At 42.3% G+C, this 24,339-nt stretch overlaps 1 protein-coding gene across 1 annotated transcript; it reads right to left on the reverse strand.

The window, feature by feature from the left end:
- PNOC (prepronociceptin) lies at positions 1 to 23,860 on the reverse strand. Its single transcript, XM_003412354.3, has 2 exons — positions 23,701 to 23,860; positions 1 to 620 (listed from the first exon to the last, which is right to left on the reverse strand). Exons 1-2 carry the CDS (start codon positions 23,824 to 23,826, stop codon positions 216 to 218), a joined length of 531 nt encoding a protein of 176 aa, XP_003412402.1. The 5' UTR covers positions 23,827 to 23,860; the 3' UTR covers positions 1 to 215.
- Positions 23,861 to 24,339: the final 479 nt, after the last annotated feature.

Below are 24,339 nucleotides of genomic sequence, written 5' to 3' on the forward strand. Positions count from 1 at the left end.
TGACTGTACCTCACAAACCCCACAGTAGCTGAAATCCTTGAGGTTCTGTGTTGTGTGTGTATGTGTTTGGGGGAAGAGGTAATGTGCTTCTAGGTCTGGGAGGAAGGCTAAGACAGTTGGGTGTATGAGGTTATCTTCTTGCCCCCAGTTCATTTGTGCCCAACTCACTCATGGGTTGAAGTGGACGGTGCAGCTGGAAGGGGCTCCCCTTCCAGCTACGCATTACCATTCTGGTGCAGGGTGCGCCGGCGCTGGCTGGACTGCATGCTCAGGACGAGGTACTGCCTCATAAACTCACTGAACCGCTTCTGGTTGGCCAACTTCCGGGCCGACTTCCGGGCCCCAGTGAAGCCCCCGAACCTCTTCTGCAGCTGCTTCTGCTCCATCTCTCCAGCCTCATCCATGCCAGGTTTTGTGTTTTCCTGTCCTTGGAATAGGCTCCTTATGCGGGGCATTCGCTTTAGATTCTGCATCTCAGATGCTCTTGGCTGGTAAAGAGCAGCAGGCATGTGCACCGGGTCAGTAGGGCTGAGCTGCTGGGACCTCCTGGTCAGGTCCTTGATGCACGGAGTCCAGGGAGGGCTTGGGAGGACCTTCTTTTCACACTCAAGAATGCATGCCTGCCAAAAACAGAGGTGGGAGGAGGGGAAAAGAAACAGGGACTTCTGTTAGTCCAAAGCAATGGAGGAGGTGACTCTCAATAGTCTCTCTATATACCAGTGTGTTTCCAAAGCATCTATTTACCAAGTACTGTGCAGCAGTTTTACACACAGATATTTAGGTTCATAAGAAGCCCTGGTGGCGCAATGATTAAAGCAATGGACTGCTTGCTGAAAGGTTGGCAGTTCGAAACCACCATCAGCTCCGTGGGAGAAAGATGTGATAGTATGCTTCCACAGAGATTCACAGCCTTGGAAACCCTACAGGGTCACTATGAGTTGCAATCAACTTGATGACAGTGGGTTTTTTTTTTTTTTTTTTTTTGGTATTTAGGTTCATAGAATTTCAGAGTTGGAAAGAAACAGAGAACTATATGATCAAACATAGCCATATTACAAACGAAGAAACTGGGACTCAGGGAAGTCAGGTTAATTTACCCAAGGTGACACACAGCAAGTTGGTACAGAATGAGTGCACCAAAAACTGTATACTGTTACATCCTTAGTTGAGTCTTTGGAGCCAAACACGCTCATGAGAGTCACCCATAAAGAAGAATTTTACTTTGTTCTCATCAGGCTTGAGGGAAGTCAGATTGCTTTAAGAAATTGGAAGTGTGACTAGACTGAGTCCAGCACAAATAGATGTTACCTGGCTACCACCACTGACTGCTCTGACAGGGATTACAGTAGAGGGTCCTGGACAGAGACGAATGTAGAACAAAGTTCTAACTCACAAAAAAAGACCAGACTTACTGGCCTAACAGAGACTGGAGAAACTCTGAGAGTTTGGCCCCTGGACACCCTTTTTTAAAAATAATTTTTATTGTGCTTTAAGTGAAAAAGTTTACGAATCAAGTCAGTCTCTCACACAAAACCCCATATATACCTTGCTACACACTCCCGATTACTCTACCCCTAATGAGACAGCCTGCTCTCTCCCTCCACTCTCTCTTTTTGTGTCCATTTCGCCAGCTTCTAACCTCCTCCGCCCTCTCATCTCCCCTCCAGGCAGGAGATGACAACATAGTCTCAAGTGTCCACCTGATCCAAGAAGCTCACTCCTCACCAGCATCCCTCTCCAACCCATTGTCCAGTCTAATCCATGTCTGAAGAGTTGGCTTCACGAATGGTTCCTGTCCTGGGCCAACAGAAGGTCTGGGGGCCATGACCACCGGGGTCCTTCCAGTCTCAGTCAGACCATTAAGTCTGGTCTTATAAGAATTTGGAGTCTGCATCCCACTGCTCTCTTGCTGCCTCAGGGGTTCTCTGTTGTGTTCCCTGTCAGGGCAGTCATTGGTTGTAGCCGGGCACCATCTAGTTCTTCTGGTCTCAGGATGATGTAGTCTGTGGTTCATGTGGGTGTTTCTGTCTCTTGGGCTCGTAATCACCTTGTGTCCTTGGTGTTCTTCATTCTCCTTTCATCCAGGTGGGTCGAGACCAGTTGATGCATCTTAGATGGCTGCCTGCTAGTGTTTAAGATCCCAGATGCCACTCTTCAAAGTGGGATGCAGAATGTTTTGTTAATAGATTTTATTATGCCAATTGACTTAGATGTCCCCTGAAACCATGGTCCCCAGACCCCTGCCCCTGCTACGCTGACCTTTGAAGCATTCAGTTTATTCAGGAAAAGGCTTTTGGTTTAGTCCAATTGTGCTGGCCTCCCCTGTACTGTGTGCTGTCTTTCCCTTCACCTAAAGTAGTTCCTATCTACTATCTACTATCTAATTAGTGAATGCCCCTCTCCCCGCCTCCCCCATCATAACCACAAAAGAATGTGTTCTTCTCAGTTTAAACTATTTTTCAAGTTCTTATAATAGTGGTCTTATACAATATTTGTCCTTTTGGAATGGACTAATTTCACTCAGCATAATTTTTAATGCCTTCCAGGTTCCTCCATGTTATGAAATGTTTCCCAGATTCCTCACTGTTCTTTATCGATGTATAGTATTCCATTGTGTGAATATACCGTAATTTATCCATTCATCCGTTGATGGGCATCTTGGTTGCTTCCATCTTTTTGCTATTGTAAATGGTGCTGCAATAAACATAGGAGTGCATATATCCATTCGTGTAAAGGCTCTTATTTCTCTAGGATATATTCTAAGGAGTGGGATTGCTGGATCGTATGGTACTTCTATTTCTAGCTTTTTAAGGAAGCGCCAAATCGATTTCCAAAGTGGTTGTAGCATTTGACATTCCCACCAGCAGTGTAGAAGTGTTCCAATCTCTCCACAGCCTCTCCAACATTTATTACTTTGTGTTTTTTGGATTAATGCCAGCCTTGTTGGAGTGAGAAGAAATCTGATTGTAGTTTTGATCTGCATTTCTCTAAAGGCTAATGATCGTGAACATTTCCTCATATATCTGTTAGCTACCTGAATGTCTTCTTTAGTGAAGTGGCTATTCATATCTTTTGCCCATTTTTTAATTGGGTTATTTGTCTTTTTGCAGTTGAGTTTTTGCAGTATCATGTACATTTTAGAGATCAGGCGCTGATAGGAAATGTCATAGCTAAAAACTTTTTCCCGGTCTGTAGGTGGTCTTTTTACTCTTTTGGTGAAGTCTTTGGATGAGCATAGGTGTTTGATTTTTAGGAGCTCCCAGTTACCTAGTTCTTCTTCTGCATTCTTTATAATGTTTTGTATACTGTTTATGCCATGTATTAGGGCTCCTACTGTTGTCCCTATTTTTTCTTCCATGATCTTTATCGTTTTAGATTTTATATTTAGGTCTTTGATCCATTTTGAGTCAGTTTTTGTGCTTGGGCTGAGGTATGGGTCCTGTTTCCTTTTTTTGCAGATGGATATCCAGTTATGCCAGCACCATTTGTTAAAAAGGCTGTCTTTTCCCCATTTAACTGTTTTGGGGCCTTCGTCAAATATCAACTGCTCATATGTGGCTGGATTTATGTCTGGATTCTCAATTCTGTTCCATTGGTCCATGTATCTGTTGTTTTACCAGTACCAGGCTGTTTTGACTACTGTGGCTGTATAATAGGTTCTAAAATCAGATAAAGTAAGGCCTCCCAGTTTGTTCTTCTTTTTCAGTAATGCCTTATTTATCCGGGGCCTCTTTCCCTTCCATATGAAGTTGGTGATTTGTTTCTCCATCTCATTAAAGAATGTCATTGGGATTTGGATCGGAATTGCATTAAATGTATAGATCGCTTTTGGTAGCATAGACATTTTTATAATGTTAAGTCTTCCTATCCACGAGCAAGGCATGTTCTTCCACTTATGTAAGTCTCTTTTGGTTTCTTGCAGAAGTGTACTGTAGTTTTCCTTGTATGAGTCTTTTACATCTCTGTTAAGATTTATTCCGAAGTATTTTATCTTCTTGGTGGCTACTGTAAATGGCATTGATTTGGTGATTTCCTCTTCGATGTTCTTTTTGTTGGTGTAGAGGAATCCAACTGATTTTTGTGTGTTTATCTTGTATCCCGATACTGTACCTATTTTGCTGAGAGTTTTTATCATGAATGAGTGTTGAAATTTGTCAAATGCCTTTTCTGCATCAATTGATAAAATCATGTGCTTCTTTTGTTTTATTTATATGATGGATTACATTATTTTTCTAATGTTGGATCATCCCTGCATACCTGGTATGAATCCCACTTGGTCGTGGTAAATTATTTTTTTGATACGTTGTTGAATTCTATTGGCTAGAATTTTATTGAGGATTTTTGCATCTACGTTCATGAGGGATATAGGTGTGTAATTGTCTTTTCTTGTGGTGTCTTTACCTGGTTTTGGTATTAGGGAGATGGTGGCTTCATAGAATGAGTTTGGGAGTATTCCATCCTTTTCTATGCTCTGAAATACCTTTAGTAGTACTGGTGTTAACTCTTCTCTGGAAGTTTGGTAGAACTCTGCAGTGAAGCTGTTGGGACCAGGCCTTTTTTTTGTTGGGAGTTCTTTGATTACCTTTTCAATCTCTTCTTTTGTTATGGGTCTATTTAGTTGTTCTACCTCTGTTTGTGTTAGTTTAGTTAGGTAGTGTGTTTCTAGGAATTCATCCATTTCTTCTAGGTTTTCAAATTTGTTTGAGTATAGTTTTTCATAGTAATCTGATGTGATTTTTTTAATTTCAGTTGGGTCTCTTTTAATATCACCCATATTATTTCTTATTCGGGTAATTTGCATCCTCTCCTGTTTTTCTTTTGTCATTTTGGCCAATGGTTTATCAATTTTGTTGATTTTTTTCAAAGAACCAGCTTTTGGTCTTGTTAATTCTTTGAATTGTTTTTCTGTTTTCTATTTTATTTAGTTCAGCTCTAAATTTTATTATTTGTTTTCTTTTGGTGCCTGAGAGTTTCTTTTGTTGCTCTCTTTCTATTTGTTGAAGTTGTAGGGATAATTCTTTCATTTTGGCCTTTTCTTCTTTTTGGATGTATGCGTTTATTGATATAAATTGACCTCTGAGCACTGCTTTTGCTGTGTCCCAAAGGCTCTGACAGGAAGTGTTTTCAGTCTCATTGGATTCTCTGAATTTCTTTACTCCATCCTTAATGTCTTCTATAATCCAGTCTTTTTTGAGTAGGGTATTGTTCAGTTTCCAAGTGTTTGATTTCTTTTCCCGTTATTGATTTCCACTTTTATTGCCTTATGGTCAGAGAAGATGCTTTGTAATGTTTCAATGTTTTGGATTCTGCTGAGGCTTGCTTTATGACCTAATATATGGTCTATTCTAGAGAATGTTCCATGTGCACTAGAAAAGAAAGTGTACTTGGCAGCTGTTGGGGGGAGTGTTCTATACTTGTCTATAAGGTCGAGTTGGTTTATTGTGGCATTTAGATCTTCCGTGTCTTTATTGAGTTTCTTTCTGGGTGTCCTGCCCTTCACTGAAATGGTGTGTTGAAGTATCCTACTATTATTGTGAAACTGTCTACCTTGCTTTTCAATGCCGATAGAGTTTGTTGTATGTATCTTGCAGCCTTGTCACTGGGTGCATAAATATTTAATATGGTTATATCTTCTTGGTGTATTGTCCCTTTAGTCATTATATAGTGTCCTTCCTTATCCTTCCTGATGGATTTAACTTTAAAGTCTATTTTGTCAGAAATTAATATTGCCACTCCTGCTTTTTTTTGATTGTTGTTTGCTTGATATTTTTTTTCCATCCTTTGGGTTTTAGTTTGTTATTTTTTTTCCATCCTTTGAGTTTTAGTTTGTTTGTGTGTCTAAGTCTAAGGTGTGTCTCTTGTAGGCAGCATATAGCCGGATCGTGTTTTTTAATCCATTCTGCCACTGTCTGTCTCTTTATTGGTGCATTTAGTCCATTTACATTCAGGGTAATTATGGATAGGTATGAATTTAGTGCTATCATTTAGGTGTCTTTTTATGTGTGTAGTTGACAGTTTCTTTTTCCCACTTGATTTTATGTGCTGAGTAGATTATATATTGTCCTTTCCTCATATTTATTGTTGTTGATTTTGTTTCTGCTGAGTCTGTATTTTTCCCTTGTATTTTATTTTGATGAGTAGGATAGTTTGTCTCCTTTGTGGTAACCTTATTTTTTACCCCTATTTTTCTAAATTTAAACCTAACTTTTATTTCTTTGTATCGCCGTATCTTCCTCTCCATATGGAAGGTGTATGATTACATTTCATAGCCCCTTTTTATTATTTTAATGTTGTCTTCTTTTATATAATAACATCGTTGTTACCCTGTTTTGGGATTTTTTTTTTTTGAATAATCTTGCTTTGTTTTTTTGGATTTCCCTGTCTGGGTTGACTTCTGATTGCTCTGCCCAGTGTTCTAGTCTTGGGTTGACACCTGATATTATTGATTTTCTAGCCAAAGAACTCCCTTTAGTATTTCTTGTAGTTTTGGTTGGGTTTTTATGAATTCCCTGAACTTGTGTTTATCTGGAAATGTCTTAACTTCACCTTCATATTTAAGAGACAGTTTTGCTGGATATATGATTCTTGGCAGGAAATTTTTTCCTTCAGTTTTTTAAATATGTCATCCCATTGCCTTCTTGCCTGCATGGTTTCTGCCGAGTAGTCCGAGCTCATTCTTATTGGGTCTCCTTTGTAGGGTGACTTTTTGTTTATCCCTCGCTGCTCTCATAATTGTCTCTTTATCTTTGGTTTTGGCAAGTTTGATTATAATATGTTTGGGTGACTTTCTTTTAACATCTACCTAATGTGGAGTTGGATGAGCATCTTGGATAGATATCTTCTCGTCTTTCATAATATCAGGGAAGTTTTATGCCAAAAAATCTTCAATATTGTTTTCTGTATTTTCTGTTATCCCTCCCTGTTCTGGTACTCCAGTCGCTCATAGGTTATTTCTCTTGATAGAGTCCCACATGATTCTTAAGTTTTCTTCATTTTTTAAATTCTTTTATCTGATTTTTCTTCAAATATATTAGTTCCAAGTGATTTGTCTTCGAGTTCAGAAATTCTAGCTTCTACTTGCTCAATTCTGCTCCTCTGACTTTCTACTGAGTTGTCTAATTCTGTTATTTTATTGTTAATCTTCTGAATTTCTGATTGCTGTCTGTCTATGGATTTTTCCAGCTTATTAAACTTTTCATTGCATTCCTGAATAATCTTTCCAATTTCTTCAGTTTCTTTATCTCTGTGTTCCTTGGCTTGTTCTGTGTATTGCCTCATTTCCTTCCTGATGTCTTGAAGGGTTCTGTATATTAAACTTTTGTATTCTGCATCTGGTAATTCCAGGAATGCACTTTCATCTAGAAGATCCCTGGATTCTTTGTTTTGAGAGCCTGTTGAGGTGCTCATAGTCTGTTTCTTTACGGGACTTGATATTGTTTGTTGTCTCTGAGCCATGTATAAGTTATTGTATTAGTTTATGCTTGCTTACTGTGTCATAGCTGCTTGCTTTGTTTTGTTTGGTATACCCCTATGGGTTGCTTGAGTGAGCTGGCATGATTATTTTTGCCTTTGGAGCTTTGGTGTCCTGTCCTCAGCTGGCTAGAGCTATTATCAGGTATATCAGTCTAGGAGTCCATTCAGTTTTCTTGTATGAATTTAGCTCAGGTTTCCAGGTAGCTGATCATCAAGTGTGTGGTACTGGCTTTGTCCTACAGGCTTAGAGGGGCAGGGGTGATTGGCGCATATACCGGTATCTGATTGCAGCAGGGGGTCACACTCTGAACAAGGCAGGGGGCTGAGAACTGACCCCCAAGTGTCTCTGAGGAAAACACATCTCTGTTCCCTAGACCGTGCTGGTAGGTGGGTTCTGCAGAGGGACCATGGGCACCCAAAGTTTTTGGTTGTAAGGACTGGGAGGTACCAGTTATCTATGGATCCCTGTCGCGGGTGGCTGGGTAACCTGAGTGGAGCTACCTGTCCTTAGGTCCCTGATGCGGGTAGGTGAGGACCTTGTGTAATAGGCAAAGCAATGTCAAACGTCAAACACCCACCTCTCCACCGCACAGCTGAAATAGTTGGAGTTTGCCAACAAGGGCCCATTCTCCAAAAATAGGTCCACGCAGAAGGGAAGGATGGTCAAGGTCTGCGGGTTGTTTATGCCTGGACAGGAGCCGCTTCTGTCCTGATTTCCCCCGGTTAATGGAGCTAGCAAATTATCTTTTCCCCCTAGTTGCAAATTTTTTCCTTTCCCAAGGCCAGGAGGACGGCTCTAGATGCTCACCAGGGTCTATCTCAGGCCCAGGGATTCACCTGCTGAAGCCAGCTTGGGGGTGGGGGGGAGGGCCGCGTTAAAGTATACTCAAGTACTTAGCTTTTGCCAGGAGCGCCGTTCTTCTGAGGTTCTGGAGGTGTGAGTAGGCTGTGTTGCTGGCTGCTTCTCCCTGAGGAAACTGCGGCCAAACACTAGTACCAGCCCGCCGCCGCTGCCACCGCCACTCTGGGAATGGTGCCTGAGGGCTCCCCACGATTCAGGTCAGGTAACTCCTCTCCACTTCTGAACGGTCTCTTCCTCCCCCTGCCCCTCAGTTCATTATCTAAGCTTGCCTTTGATGCCTGGGGCTCCCAGCTTGTCACAAATATACTTCTTTCACTTGTTTCTTTGGGTCTTTGTTGTAAAGAGGGGTCGCCGGAAGTGTCTGTCTATTCCGCCCTCTTGGCTCTGCCAGTACCACCCCCAGACACCCTTTTAACTCAGTACTGAAGGCACTCTTGAGGTTCACCCTCCAGCCAAAGATTAGACATAAAACAAACAATAATACACATAGCTCAACCATGTATACAAGATTAAGTGGGCATACCAGCCCAGGGGCAAGGATGAGAAGACAGAAGGAGAGACAGGAAAGCTAGATGAATGGAAATGGGGAACCCAAGTTTGAGAAGAGGAGAGTGTTGACACATTGTAGGGTCGGCAACCAATGTCACAAAACAATATGTGTATTAATTGTTTAATGAGAAACTAATTTGCTCTGTAAACGTTCATCTAAAACCAAAAAAATCCCTCTGCCGTCGTGTCGATTCTGACTCATAGCGACCTTATAGGGCACAGTAGAACTGCCCCAAAGAGTTTTCAAGGAGCGCCTGGCGGATTCGAACTGCTGACCTTTTGGTTAGCAGCCATAGGACTTAACCACTATGCTACCAGGGTTTCCTGTTCGTCTAAAGCACAATTAAAAAAAAAAAGAAATTGGGGGTTTGAGAATGTATAGTGAAATCTGCATGTTTATTTTAAAGTCACCATGTGAAGGTCAATCCTAGTGTTATTAATTTTTCATCCCACATACATTTAATCATCAGTATGTGTGCATCATTTATAGAAAATATGGTCAAGCCACTTTGGGATGTAGGTAGGTTGGGCATTTAGGGATAAACCTGCAATCCAGTTTCAGGTAGGGGAAGAGATGCTACCAGATGCAAGCCAGATAGACCCACAAGACCCCTGGAAACTCCTTGCTGCTGTCCTGCCTCTTCACCACCACTAATTTCTAGTCTAGGCCACCAGCCTGACCATGATGTTTTTCGAACCCTTCCTGATTGTTCCTGACCTTTGCCCTTCCTGTCTTTGGTTGGGTCTTCTGGAAGTCTCTGCTTACAACTTTTCTTCCTACTTAATGTTTGGCTTCACTCCTGAGTCTCATCTCTATTTTTTGGCCTTAGCCAGATGAAACCCCATCTCAACCTAACCTTGCCAACATGGGTCAGCAGGAAGGTGCTTTGTACAACCTTGAGGCTCTTGCCTGGCTTACAGGGCACCAAGAGTTACTGCTCAGTCTGGGCAGCTGCAGAACATCAGGAGATTGGTGTGTGTGTGCCCCAAAGCCCCTATCTGGGGAGCCAAAGCACTCACCTCAGTGTTCACAGTGGTACAGATGGCTCCGTGGCCAGGGTTTCCAACCTGATCCCTAACCAAAAAGTACGATGAGCGGGCAGCTTAGGCCACAGACCTTACAGGTTGTTCCTCTTTATCCTAAAAAACCCTTCCTTCAGTCCTACTTCTCTTCCAAGCCTTTGCCACAGCTCCACAAGCCATGAACCTGTTTAGTCACTGACAAGCTTCTCCAAGATGTGGTCTGCATGTGATGCCTCCATTTCAGCATCTTCCAGCTACTTCTCAACTCCTTAGAATCTGGTTTCCTCCCTCATCTACAATAGCCATTGACTTCCCAGTCACCAGGTCCAACCACCCTCCTTAGTCCTCATTCTCATTGGCCCCGTAGCATGTGGCAATGTGGACCACACACCCCCTTCTTAAAACTCTCATTCTGATATTGCAGTCAGAACTCAGACTGTTTGTGCTCCTTTCCTCCTCTGTTCCTAAGATCCTACCTTTAAACTTCTCCCCGTCTCTTTACATTCTATCCATTGGTGACTTTGTTCATTTCTGTGCCTTCAGTCGTTAATTCTGTCAGGTTACCCCAATTCTATACTTCTAGCACCTGATATCTCCAGAACTGATCTTCTGATGCCCTGCACCTGCCCAGACCGTACTCTGATCCCTGCCTGGTATTTCCACCAAGATGTCTCACTGGTACTTTTTTAAGTGCAATTTGTTAAAAATAAAGCCCATCTTCCCTTCTGGGGTATAGGCTGCCAGGAGCCTATTCCGTACCCATCTCCCTTCTTCCTTACTAACAGAACACACATTTCATTCTTTATAGCCAGAGGTGGCCAATGACATATAAATGGAAGTGATCAGGTGGGGCTTCCAGGAAAGTATGGGCTGACTCATCTGGGAAGAACATTGGTTTTTCCTTCATCCTTCCCTTCCTTTAGCGTCCTGTATACGCTGTGGATGTTTTGGCTCTGATGCTCAATTGGCCATCTTGAAACCATGAGGGGAGGCTGAGGATGGAAGTCACATGAGGGTGGAAGCCATTCACTGATGGAGCAGAAAGAAAGGAGTCTGGGACATTGATGATAGCCCTGGACTATCTACCTCTGCCTTCTTTATGAGTAATCAAATTCTTGACTTATTTAAGCCACTGTTACTTTAGGCCTTTGTTACTAGCAGGTGAATGTAATTCTTGTCTGATATACTTTTCCCACCTGGAAGCCTTCCCTTCTGTATGGTCTCTGTCTCTCTAAGTGGCACCTTATTCTCCAACTCACTCAGGTTTAAAAACCTGGGGATGTCTTTAACTTCCCTCCTCCCCATCCAATTAGCATGCACATCTGCATTCTCTCTGCCACTGCCTTTGTAAGGACTTCATAACCTCTCAGGTTGCAGTGGCTTCCTAACTGGTCTCCACATCTCTGATATTTGCCTCTCCAATCTACTTTATACTCCTGGCAGAGTATGCTTCCTGAAGAATAGCTCAAATCACCTTGTTACCTTACCCATAGCTGTCCAACATTTTGTCGTTGTTCATTAGAAAAAGTCCCAATTCCTGAGCAGAGCATTCACGTCCCTTCCCCATCTGGTCCCAGCCCACCTTTTCAGTCTGATTTCTGATTCCTCCTCTCACACCATCCTTTAAGCATATGGTGCTGCTCCTAGTGCCTCAGACACACCTAAGGTCTTCCCACTGCCATGCCTTTTCTCATTCTGTTCCCTCTGTTGGAATGACCTCCTGCCATCCACTGTGGACCACAGCCAGCCCCTCTGTGGCACCTTCCTCAATTCTGGCCAGAACTACTTTCTCCTGCCTCTATGTTCTCACAGAATTTTGTATGGCTCTTGTGGAAACTTTAGTACTTAATGTAATTGTAATGCATTTTAAGGCAGAACATGACAACGTAAGGACCACATCTAACTCATGTTTGAATCCTTTATAGGAATCTTCTCCATGCAGTAAGTAGGATTTCAACAGGAGTTTGTTGAACTGAGCTGAGTTAATCAAGTAGTGACCTTTATACTTAGCTAGGGTGAAAAGGGAGGAAATGAAAAAAGATGAGGAGAGTCACTGGAAGAACAGGAGTTGCAGCTAGTTGCAAACAGACCTTGAACTCCCCCGTTGTTATTGTTGTGTGTCATCGAGTAGTTTCCAACTCATAACGACCGTATAGGACAGAGTAGAACTGCCCTGTAGGGTTTCCAAGACTGTAATCTTTATGGAAGCAGATGGCCACATCTTTCTCCTGTGGAGTGGCTGTTGGGGTTCGAACTGCTGACCTTTCAGTTAGCAGCCGAGCTCTTAACTGTTGCAACACAAGGGCTCCTTTGAATTCCCCTAGCACTCAGTAGACTCTTGTGATGTAACACTTGTCACCATGTGGCAACTCTTTGTTTGCCTGATTATTTGTCTCATTAGACCAGGGGTCTTAACCTTTTTTTCAGTAATGGACTTTTTTGAGAATCTAATGAAAACTGTGGACCCACCCTTTTGTCATATAAATGCATACTCATGTCAAATTTGCATGCAGTTTTAGAGGGTCCATAGATCTTCCAAAACCTATCTGTGGACCAGCCATCCATGGACACCAGGTTAAGAACCTTTTCACTTGGCTGTAAGTTGTCCGTGTGGGTAAAGTCTATAGACATTCCAAGCATCTAATGCCTGACAATTCAGAGGCAGATTAACCAGTAAGCAAGGTATGCATGAGCTTAATTATGTTTACTTACTAATCTGTAGTGCACAATTCCATATGGTTTTTACCACATCAAAGATGTGGTGAAAAACAGGTGAAATTGTGCACTACAGGCTTAGTAAGTAAGTACAAGTAAGCCTGGGTGTACCTTGCTTGTTGGGTAATTTGTCCCTGCCTAGCATACAAAGTGGAGCTCGATAGCGAGGATGTGAAATGAAGCAAGCCAACAGGAGAAGGGAGGGGATTCTGCTTCAGAAGTCACCCATTGGCCACATTGGGAGACCACCTCAACTCTGCTTGTGTATCACCAAAGTGTTTCATACAATAACAGCACTAGGGGGGACCTCAGGCAACCCCTGGGGCAGTGGGTCCTAAACCTGGGTGTGAATCCAAGTCATCAGCAGAGCTTTAAAAAACACAGACTTTCAAGACCTGATTAAATCCCCAAGGCATACAATGGGAGAAATTTATTTTTACAAAACTCCTTAGCTAATTCTGAGGTTTACTTGGGTTTGGGAATCACTAATGTGGTGCAATCTTCACATGTTACAATGAGGCTCAGTAACTTGCCCAGATTTACACCGTTAAATAATAGGATAACCTGAATAAGAACTCAGATGTCTTGATTCCCAACGCAGGACAGCTACTCAAATAAGTCCACGTGCTTGTGATACTGATTGGTGGAAATTCATGCAAGAATAAGAATTCTGTGACACCCAAAGGTAAGGTTCTGATGGGAGTAGTGCTCATTCTCCCCTGGACTAGAGAGGAGAAAGAGGTAGTATTCAGCGGGGTGCTGCTTTCCATCACTGCTAAGGCTTCCAAGGAGCTCCTTTCCTGCTACCCGGAGGTGATGATGTTGGCCTCTAATGATATTCCAGCCATGGTTTTTCTGAGCATGTCTTTTCCTCTGAGATTTTCCTCAGAGATACTTGACAGATGAGAAATAGTTGCTGACAGAACTAACAGCAGTTAGTGCAATTTCAGCAGAGATACCTAGAGAAACCGCTTTTTAATACCCACAGTGTCACTGGGTATGAAAAACAACAGGCAAGTTTCATAGATGGAAGACCTAACAGGGACAATAAAGTTGTAAACTTTAGTGTCTATAAGCATCGCTACTGCAGTTGGTTAGAATGCAAATTCTTGGACCACATCCCTCAAAATTCTGATTCAGTAAGTTAGGAGAGGGTCCAGGAGTCTGTATTTTTAAATAAGCACCCCAGGTGATTCTGAGGTGGGACTAAAATTTGAGAAATCCTGCTTTGGAACTTGCTTATGGGACACGGTGGTCAGAGGTAGTACTCCTTTAGAGAAAGACAGGTGGATCTGCACTTAGCCCATTGCCAAAACACTTGGAAGAAAACTGGGTAGAATCTTATTTGGGTTATTACTTTGCCACAGTGGTTCTTATCTGGGGGAAGTTATTTTGAGTACTTACTTTGGTTTTTATTGTGGTAAAAATACACAACAAAACAAACACCCAATTCACCAGTTTCCACATGCATAATTCAGTGACACTGATTACATTATCAAGTTTTGCAACCATTCTTGCTATCCTTTTTCAAATTATTCTACCACCATAAGCATAAATTCAGTGCAAAAACTCCTCCAACTGGGGGCAGTTTTGCCCTCCACGGGACATTTGGCAATGTCTGAAGACATTTTTGGTTGTTACAACTGGGGGTGGGGGAGTGTGCTACTGGCATCTATTGAGTAGAGGCCAGGGATGCTGTTAAACATCGTAGAATGTACTGGACTGCCCCCTACAACAAAGAATTGTACAGCCCAGTATGTCAGTAGTGGCAAGTTGGAGAAACCCTGCTCCATTAAGTCAATGGGAAAGCAGGAAAACATGAGTACCATTGGAGAAGTTGCATAGAAGTGTAGAATTTTGGAGCTAGAATGGACCTTTCGGTATACTTGGTCCAATTTTCACAGGACTGAAGCCCCAAAAGTGCTTGTTGAATTGTTCTGCTTTTTCTGTTTTACAGAAACAGGTGGAAGAGTCATTAAACCTAGAGGCTATTAGATCTCATGTGGGCCCCTGAGTTTCTAAGCCCAGATGGTAATTAGATTTCGTGTCAATCACAGAAAATGAAATTCTATGATCAAACCGGATGCACAGCCCATACTCAGACTTGACACAATGTTAGATGAATTAGGTACTAACAAAATCATCTCAACTCCTGGTTTAGAAGAAGATTTTGGACAAATATGAGGAATCCAAATTCAAAACAGCATTTGTAACACCAGATGGCATATGAGCTTAATGCCTAACACTCTGGTTGGAGGAACCTGCCAGCCTCTTTCCAGAGATGGGTTAATGGCCTATTAAGTGAACTGGACATATTTGCACAGCCCATGCTGATGACATTGCTATATTAAGCCAGAGTATGGATGAGCATCTGGGAAATCTCGTATTGTTGCCAAATTGATCTGAAAACTGGACTTGTGGGGAAACTGAGAAAAGGGCCATTTGAATGTCTGGGATCAAATTATTAGGACACAAAGTGGGAAACAGGCAAATGATTCCACTGGGAGGAAAAGACGAAGCTAATTGAGATGGTCAACTTTCTGCCATTAAAGAGCCAAACCGTTTGTGACCAAGAGATATTTGGATGCTATTAGCTCTAGGAGGTTCTGCTAGACTATCTGAGGCCTGACAGATGAATAGGAGAGAAGAAAAACATATAATAAGTGCTCAGCTGCTAACCAAAGGGTCAGCGGTTCGAACCCACCAGCTGCTCTATGAGAGAAGGATGTGGCAGTCTGCTTCTCTAAAGGTTATAGCCTTGGAAACCCTATGGAGCAGTTCTACTTTGTCCTGTAGGGTTGCTATGAGTCGGATTTGACTTGACAGCAACAAGTTTGGTTTAGGTTTACTGAAATCAACTACTAAGAGTTTTCATTTAATAAAGATAGAACTACCAGAAGATTGTTTATCTTGCAATAGAGTTTTAGGAAGTTTTAAATACATTTCCTTAGACGTTTCTTGGGGGTTACCTTCTCTTTGTCTCTAAAATAACTTCCTGAATCTAATTTCTTCCATTTGAGCTGATGGGTTAAGTACAATTCAGTTAAGTAAAAGCGAATGGGTTTGGGTGTGTGAATCATTTCCCAATCAAAATTAGACTCTAATGATAAGCCAGTCATACTTGGACCATGTACCTGGGGTAAGAGATAAAGCTGATGAAGCAAAAGGTGTAGTGGATCATGGAAACAGCTCAGGATTATGTAATTCCAAGGAGGGTTTGGGGAAGTAGTCCTTGACAAAGTATCTGAGTCCCCTCTGCCATTCACAGTGTGGACATAATCAAGGGTTGCAAGATTTGGAAATGAGACATGGTTGCCTACATTTTTCTAAGCATTTCATTAAAAATTTAAAATAGCTTAAAAGTGAAATACGAGCTAGAAACAAAAACAACCAAGCAGCCAAGTCTTCTGGGTGATTAGCAGGCACTGTGAAGGGTTTTACACACCCAAACCCAATTAGCACTCATGGTGAGGCTATAACTGGTCCATTTTCTGACTTGTTTCAAAGAAGTAAGGCTAATAATGTTGTGTGGACCCTACAGATTTAAGGTGTTATGGAGAAATGGAAACGTGCTCCAAATTCTTTACTGGTTTTGAAAGACTCAAATGTAAAAACTACAGTGTCTGCAATGGATGCGCCTGATAGGAGATTAAATGTGACTATCTTACAGTTTCTCTAGGAGGCATTTATTGAGTACTGCTCTGTGGCACACACTGTACTATGTGCTGGGGACATCCAGAGATATGACACAAGGAAGGTGAGAGAAAGACCTGCAAACACAAAAAATTGTCAGAGCACAAAGGAGGGAGAGGCCAACTCTGTTGGCAGCAGGTAAGAATGGGGAAAATTTTCTCTTAGAGGTGGAATGTAATCTGGGTTTTGAGGTATGTGTAGGATTTATCAGATTGGAAGGAGGGAAAGGCAAGTGCAAAAATGGCAGGGCTTGTTCCTAGAGCAGTGAGAAAGTCAGTAAGGGAAGGTGGGATTTCCTGGTAACTATGGAAAATGACCACCACTCATCTGTCAGTTTGTCGTACTCTGGTGGCTTGCATAATGGCATGATGCTGGAAGCTATGCCACTGGTATTTCAAATACCAGCAGGGTCACCCATGGTGGACAGGTTTTAGCAGATCTTCCAGACTAAGACAGACTGGGAAGAAGGACCCGGCAATCTACTTCTAAAAGAATTGGCCAGTGAAAACTATGAATAGCAGTGGGACATTGTCTGATATAGCGCCGGAAGATGAGCTCCTCAGGTTGGAAGGCACTCAAAATACGACTGAGGAAAAGCTACCTCCTCAAAGTAGAGACGACCTTAATGATGTGGATGGAGTCAAGCTTTCGGGACCTTCATTTGCTGATGTGGCACAACTCAAAATGAGAAGAAACAGCTGCAAACATCCATTAATAATCGGAATGTGGAATGTAAGAAGTATGAATCAAAGAAAATTGGAAGCTGTCAAAAATGAAGTAGAATGCTTGACAATAGATATCATAGGTGTTAGTGAGCTGAAATGGATTGGTACTGGCCAATTTGAATCAGACAGTCATATGGTCTACTGTGCCTGGAATGACAAATTGAAGAGGAATGGTGTCCCACTCATTGTCAAAAAGAACATTTCAAGATCTATCCTGAAGTATAATGCTGTCAGTGACAGGATAGTATCTATATGCCTACAAAGAAGACCGGTTAATACAACTGTTATTCAAATTTACACATCAACCACTAATGCCAAAGTTGAGGAAATTGGAGATTTTTACCAACTTCTGCAATCTGAAATTGATTAGACATGCAATCAAGATGCATTGATAATTACTGGTGATCAGAATACTAAAGTTGGGAATGAAAAAGGATCAGTAGTTGGAAAATATGGCCTTGGTGATAGAAACGACACCGGAGATCAAGACCAACAACCTATCCATTGGAAATACCTTTTTTCAACAATGTAAGTGGCAACTACACTCATGGACATTGCCAGATGGAATACACGGGAATCAAATAGATTACTTTTGTGGGAAGAAATGATGAAGAAGCTCAATATCATCAGTCCGAACAAGGCCGGGGGTCCGACTGCGGAACAGACCATCAATTGCTCACATGCAAGTTCAAGCTGAAGCTGAAGAAAAGTAAAACAAGTCCACAAGAGCCAAAGTACTACCTTGAGTATACCCAATCCAAATTTAGAGACCATCTCAAGAATATATTTGATGCACTGAACACTCATGATTGAAGACCAGACGAGTTGTGAAATGACATCAAGGACATCATACATGAAGAAAACAAAAGGATCATTAAAAAGACAGAAAAGAAAAAAATGACCAAAATGAATGTCAGAAGAGACTCTGAAGCTTGCCCTTAAATGTAGAGTAGCTAAAGCAAATGGAAGAAATAATGAAGTAAAAGAGCTGAACAGAAGATTTCAAAGGGTGGCTGGAGAAGACAAAGTAAAGTATCGTAATGAAATGTGCAAAGACCTGGAGTTAGAAAACCAAAACGGCAGGACATGCTCAGCATTTCTCAAGCTGAAAGACCTGGAGAGAAATTAAAACCTTAAGTTGCAATATTGAAGGATTCTGTGGGCAAAATATTGAACTATGGAGGAAGCATCAAAAGAAGATGGAAGGAATACACAGAGTCACTGTACCAAGAAGAATTGGTCAGTGTTCAGCTGTTTCAAGAGTAGCTCATAATCTAGAACTGATGGTACTGAAGGGAGAGGTCCATACTGCACTGAAGGCATTGGTGAAAAACAAGATTCCAGGAATTGATGGAATACCAATTGAGATGTTTCAACAAGCAGATGCAGTGCTGGAAGCGCTCACTTGTCTATGCCAAGAAATTTGGAAGATAGCTACCTGGCCAGTTGACTGGAAGAGATCCATTCCAAAGAAAGGAGATCCAACAGAATGCAAAAATTATCAAATATTAATATCACACACGAGTAAAATTTTCTGTAGTTCAAAAATGGTTGCAGCAGTGCATTGACAGGGAACTGCCAGAAATTTATGCCAGATTCGGAAGAGGACGTGGAATAAGGAATATCATTGCTGATGTCAGATGGATCTTGGCTGAAAGCAGAGAATACCAGAAAACTGTCTACCTGTGTTTTATTGACTATGCAAAGGCTTTTGACTGTGTGGATCATAGCAAATTATGGATAACATTGTGAAGAATGGGAATTCCAGAACACCAGTTGTGCTCGGTGGAACCTGTACATAGACCAAGAGGCAGCTGTTCAAACAGAACAAAGGGATGCTGCATGGCTTAAAATCAGGAAAGGTGTATGTCAGGGTTGTATCCTTTCACCATACTTATTCAATCTGTATGCTGAGCAAATAATCCAAGAAGCTGGACTATATCAAGGAGACGGAGGCATCAGGATTGAAGGAAGACTCATTAACAACCAGTGATATGCAGATGACACAACCTTGCTTTGCTGAAAGAGGACTTGAAGCACTTATTAATGAAGATCAGAGACTACAGCCTTCAGTATGGATTACACTTCAACATAAAGAAAACAAAAATCCTCACAACTGGACCAATAAGCAACATCATGATAAACGGAGAAAAGATTGAAGTTGTCAAGGATTTCATTTTACTTGCATCTATATATATATTTTTTATAGTCAGTGTTCTTGGAAGCTAACAAAGTATTGTATTGGGCAAACCTGCTGCAAAAGGCTTCTTTAAAGTTTTAAAAAGCAAAGATGTCACTTTGAGGACTAAAGTGTGCCTGACCAAAGCCGTGGTATTTTCCAGTCGCCTCATATGCATGTGAAACCTGGACAATGAATCAGGAAGACAGAAGAAGAATTTATGCATTTGAGTTATGGTGTTGGTGAAAAATACTGAATATACCATGGACTGCCAAAAGAACGAACAAATCTGCCTTGGAAGAAATACAGCCAGAATGTTCCTTAGAAGTGAGGATGGTGAGACTGTGTCTCATGTACTTTGGACATGTTTTCAGGAGGGACCAGTCCCTGGAGAAGGATATCATGCTTGATAAAGTACAGGATCAGCGAAAAAGAGGAAGACCCTCAATGAGATGGACTGAGACAATGGTTGCAACAATGGGCTCAAGCATAACAAAGATTGTGAGGATGGTACAGGACCAGGCAATGCTTTGTTCTGTTTTACATAGGGTCACTTTGGGTCAGAATTGACTGAACAGCACCTAACAACAACATGGAAGATGACTACTGCCTGTCTGCCAGTTTCTTGTCCTGTGGTGGTATCTTAGTCATCTAGTGCTTTTGTAACAGAAATACCACAAGCGGATGGCTTTAACAAAGAGAAGTTTTTTTTCCTTGCAGTAAAGTAGACTAAAAGTCCAAATTCAGGGTGTCATCTCCAGGGGAAAGCTTTCTCTCTCTGTTGGCTTGCTTATCAATCTTTCCTGGGCCTAGGAGTTTCTCCACGCAGGGATCCTGGGTCAAAAGGATGTGCTTTGCTCCTGGCACTGCTTTCTTGGTAGTATCATGTCCCCCCTCTCTGCTAGCTTCCTTTTCCTTTTTATCTCTTGAGAGATAAAAGATGGTGCAGGCCACACCCCAGGGAAACTCTCTGTACATTGGATCAGCGATGTGACCTGGGTAAGGGTATTACAATCCCATCCTAATCCTCTGTAACATAAAATTACAATCACAAAATGGAGGACAACCACACAATACTGGGAATCATGGCCTAAGCAAGTAGACACGTATTTTGGGGGACACAATTAAATCCATGACAGGTGGCTTGTGTGTTACTATGATGTGGGAGTTATACCACTGGTATTTCAAACATCAGCAGAGTTTTCCATGGTGCATAGGTTTCAGTGGAGCTTCCAGGCTAAGACAGACTAAGAAGAATGACCTGGAGAACTACTTCTGAATATTAGCCAGTGAAAATCATAAGGAGTACCACAATATTGTCTGATATAAACCCAAACCCAGTGCTGTCGAGTCGATTCTGACTCATAGCGACCTTATAGGACAGCGTAGAACTGCCCCATAGAGTTTCCAAGGAGTGCCTGGCGGATTTGAACTGCTGACCCTTTGGTTTGCAGCCGTAGCACTTAACCACTATGCCACCAGGGTTTGTCAGATATAGTGCTGGAAAATGAGCCCCCTAGGTTAACTAAAAATACACAGTGGCCACAATAAAGGAATCGAGCATATCAATGATCCTGAAGATCGGACCAGGTAAAGTTTTGTTCTGTTTCACATTGCGTCACCATGAGTTGGAGTCAACTCCATGGCAACTAACAGCAACAACAATGGAAAATGAGTGGGAATGTCCTCTGGAGCACAGTAGAGAGTGTAGGCCGGGAGTGTACATTTGGAAGTTACTTGCAGACTGGGGAGAACTGAAGGCATGGGCTGTGTGGATGGAGTCTCAGAGGGAGAGAGTACATTGAGGTAAGAAGCAGGAAGTCTTGGCAATCACTTATGTCTGGGGGGTGAAGAGAAGAATAGCCAACACAAGAGGAGAGAAGAACAAGCCAATGCAAGAGGCAAAGAGAGTCGGAGCAGGGAAAAGAACTAGGCAAGTTCACCAAGAAAGGTCGGGGGTTTCCTGAAGGAGGAGCGGATCAGCATGGGTTAAATAGTGCACAGAGGAAGAGTAGGAGGGACACAGAATACCAGCCTGTGGCATTTGGTGATTAGGCGTTGCTGGTGAGCTCTGAGAGTGCAGTTAAGTGATTGAGAGGCAAGGAGGTTAAAATCACTTTGTAGATTATTCTTTCAAGAAACATGACAATGAAGGGAAGGAAAAAGCAAGTCGAAGAGGGGAAAAAGAGAATGCCCAAGAGGAAGATGGATAGCACAAAGGAGGAAGAAGGGGACAAGAGCACAGGGTGGGAGGCAGGTGGGGAGAATAACCAAGAGTCTGATCTGAAATGGTGATAAAGGAACTGGAGAGAAGCTGTACTTGGTGGCATCCATTTAGGATCCCTGGGTAGTACCAATGGCTAAGTGTGTGGCTACTAATTGAAAGGTTGGCAGTTTGAACCCACCCAGAGGCATCTCAGAAGAAAGGCCTGGCGATCTGCTTCTGAAAGGCTACAGTCTTGAAACCTCTATGGAGCTCAGATCTACTTTGCAGCACATGGGGTCATCATGAGTTGGAATCAACTTGACAGTAACTAGTTGGTTGGTTGAGCCTCCATTTACTTGGTATGGAGCAACCCAAGGTCATGGTGTCTAAAGGAGTGCAAAGGCACACTAGTGGTTCACAATCAGGTATGTTTGTTACAAACCACCTACTTAGGTATTTTTATTTACTTTGTAAATAAATACATTAAATTTAGAATGATCTCTACAGTTAAATTCCTAATGCTTTTTTGAGTGGGAGATAAAGGGTCGCAGTGAAAGTGATTCAGGAATTGTGCATAGCCTTCAGTTGTATCTATGCTGCAACTTAAGAACCTTAATAGTGTGGCAATTACAAGATAATGGCTTAATCGGCTCCTTAAGAACAAGGGAAAGTGTTTTTGGGTGAACTTCTAAACCATTCTGAACCAGTCTGAAGAAGTAACAAGAAACAGCTTTGGGCTTCTGCATAGAAAACGTGTGTGGGACCTACTGTGCTCTAGTCAAACTCAGCTTTTCTCAGTTCTTTAAATACCTGCTGCCCCCACCACCCCCCACCCGTATAGGCTTTTTCACATATTCCCTAATCCCCACCCCTCCTCTACCATTTGGGATACCCAGGACACACTTCCCTGCCTCATCATTTTCTTTTATCTTCAGGTCCATTATAGACTCCATTTCCTCTGCCCCTCTAGACTGGCTGGGGTCCACTTCTCTGTGCTTCCCCAGTGCCTGTGATTACTCTAGCATGAGGAATTGTGTGTTCTTCTAGTCTGCTAGTTGCAAGCTCCACCCATCTGCTCGCCTTCGAATCTCTAGGCCTAACACATTGTATACAAAAAAACCAAATCAGTTTCCACTGAGTTGATTCCAACTCAGGGCGACCCCATGCTTACTCCATAGGGTTTTCATGGCTGCGACTTTTCAGAAGTAGATTGGCAGGCTTTTCTTTCAAGGTGCCTCTGGCTGGGTTTGAACCGCCAACCTTTCAGATAGTGGTGGAGTGCTTAACTGTTCACTCTGTTCAGGGACTTACATAGGTGTTCATAAAAAAAAATGGTGAATGACTGAGATAAATGAATAAACTTTAATGATGCTTTTCATGATTTTACTGTTTTGAAAACCACTGAGCTGAGTAGGAAGAGTTTGGTGTACTTGGGTCTGTTGGGGCTATATCTGCTTATCTGTTACTGGGAGATGCCTTGGTGCCTTAGTCCAACCAGAATACTTGGTTTCTATGTTTGTACATTTGCCTTAGTAACAGCAGTTACTTTTAAAAGGTTGAGGAATTTGAAACATGGCATCTTTTGAGCACGAAGTTTTTTTGACTACAAAGGAAATATAATTGAGTTATGCAAGATTTAAGAAGAGAATAATTATGTAGACTGAAGTTATAGTTGGAAAAGCAGTTTACTTAATGAGTAAAAATTTAACAACAGATTTGCAACTTAAATTTGAAATGTTAAAATATAAGAGATCATTTAAGTACCTGAATATTCACTGCAGAATGACCTATAATATCAAAATGGAGGACAGCATTACTAACACTGCTAACAGTAGGGGACTGGTTAAACAAAGGAAACTGTATCCATAGAAATATTTTAAAACAGTATTTAATAACATGGGAAAATGATCCTGGTATAGTATTAAGTGAACAAAGCAGGGATTCTTTCTCTGACTGGTGGGATTAAAGATGATTTTAATATTTTTATACTTCTTTGAATTTGCCCAGTTCTCTAAAATGAGTGTGGCTTATTTTGATGTGAGAAGAAATGGCAATATAGGCATGTCTGTGTTTGAATGTCAAGTGGAAAGACCACAGGGATTTTGGGTCAGGAGATGGGAGGTCCAGCCCTGATCTGTTTCCTACTGACCATGTGACACTGGGCAAGTCGTGTGACCTCTCAGCAAGGCCTTACTTACACATTCAGAGTCTGCTCTGGAGGGAGGGTAGAGATGAACAGGCAGAAGGGATGTCGCCTCTTGCCTCTTGCACTTACCTCTAGGTTGAAGCTGTCAAGGGCTGGGCGGAACCTCTCTCTGCAGGTCAGACAGTCTCTCTGACAACCGCTGAACACACTGGAGAACAGGCTGAGCAGCAGGAGGTCACAAAACAGGAGTTTCATGGTGAAGGAGCAGGAAGCAAGATGCTAAAACATGAACGGGGCGGAGGGGGGCAGCAGTTAGTAGAGCCTTTCTGTGAGGGGTGGTCAGGACTAGAGACCCCGACACAGGAAGATCCTGCAGGAAAGAGGGAGCAGCATGAGGGGCTTGAGATTCACCTCCTGGGAGGAAGTGTGTTGCCAGGGGCACAGGTGGTCTGCTTCTGTCAGCCAGGCCTAATGTTCATGGGTGGGCTAGTGTCTAGGTTCCTGAAGAGAGCACTCATGTGATTCCTGCCACTGAGCTGGCCTCACCACCACACAAGAACTTTCTGGAGCAACTGTGGTGTAGAGACAGAACTTTCCTAAGTGCTAAATGTATTGCTTTGTAAGAAGGCCTGGTAGTGCAATGGTGAATCACTTGCCTGCTAACCAAAAGGTTGGTGGTTCGAACCTACCCAATGGAACCTACCCACGGGAGAAAGACCTGGAGGTCTGCTCCTGTAAAGATTACAGCCTAGGAAACTCTATGGAGCA

This window comes from Loxodonta africana, chromosome 19 (genome assembly GCF_030014295.1).
Source record: "Loxodonta africana isolate mLoxAfr1 chromosome 19, mLoxAfr1.hap2, whole genome shotgun sequence".
In the NCBI taxonomy this organism is placed as follows: domain Eukaryota; kingdom Metazoa; phylum Chordata; class Mammalia; order Proboscidea; family Elephantidae; genus Loxodonta; species Loxodonta africana.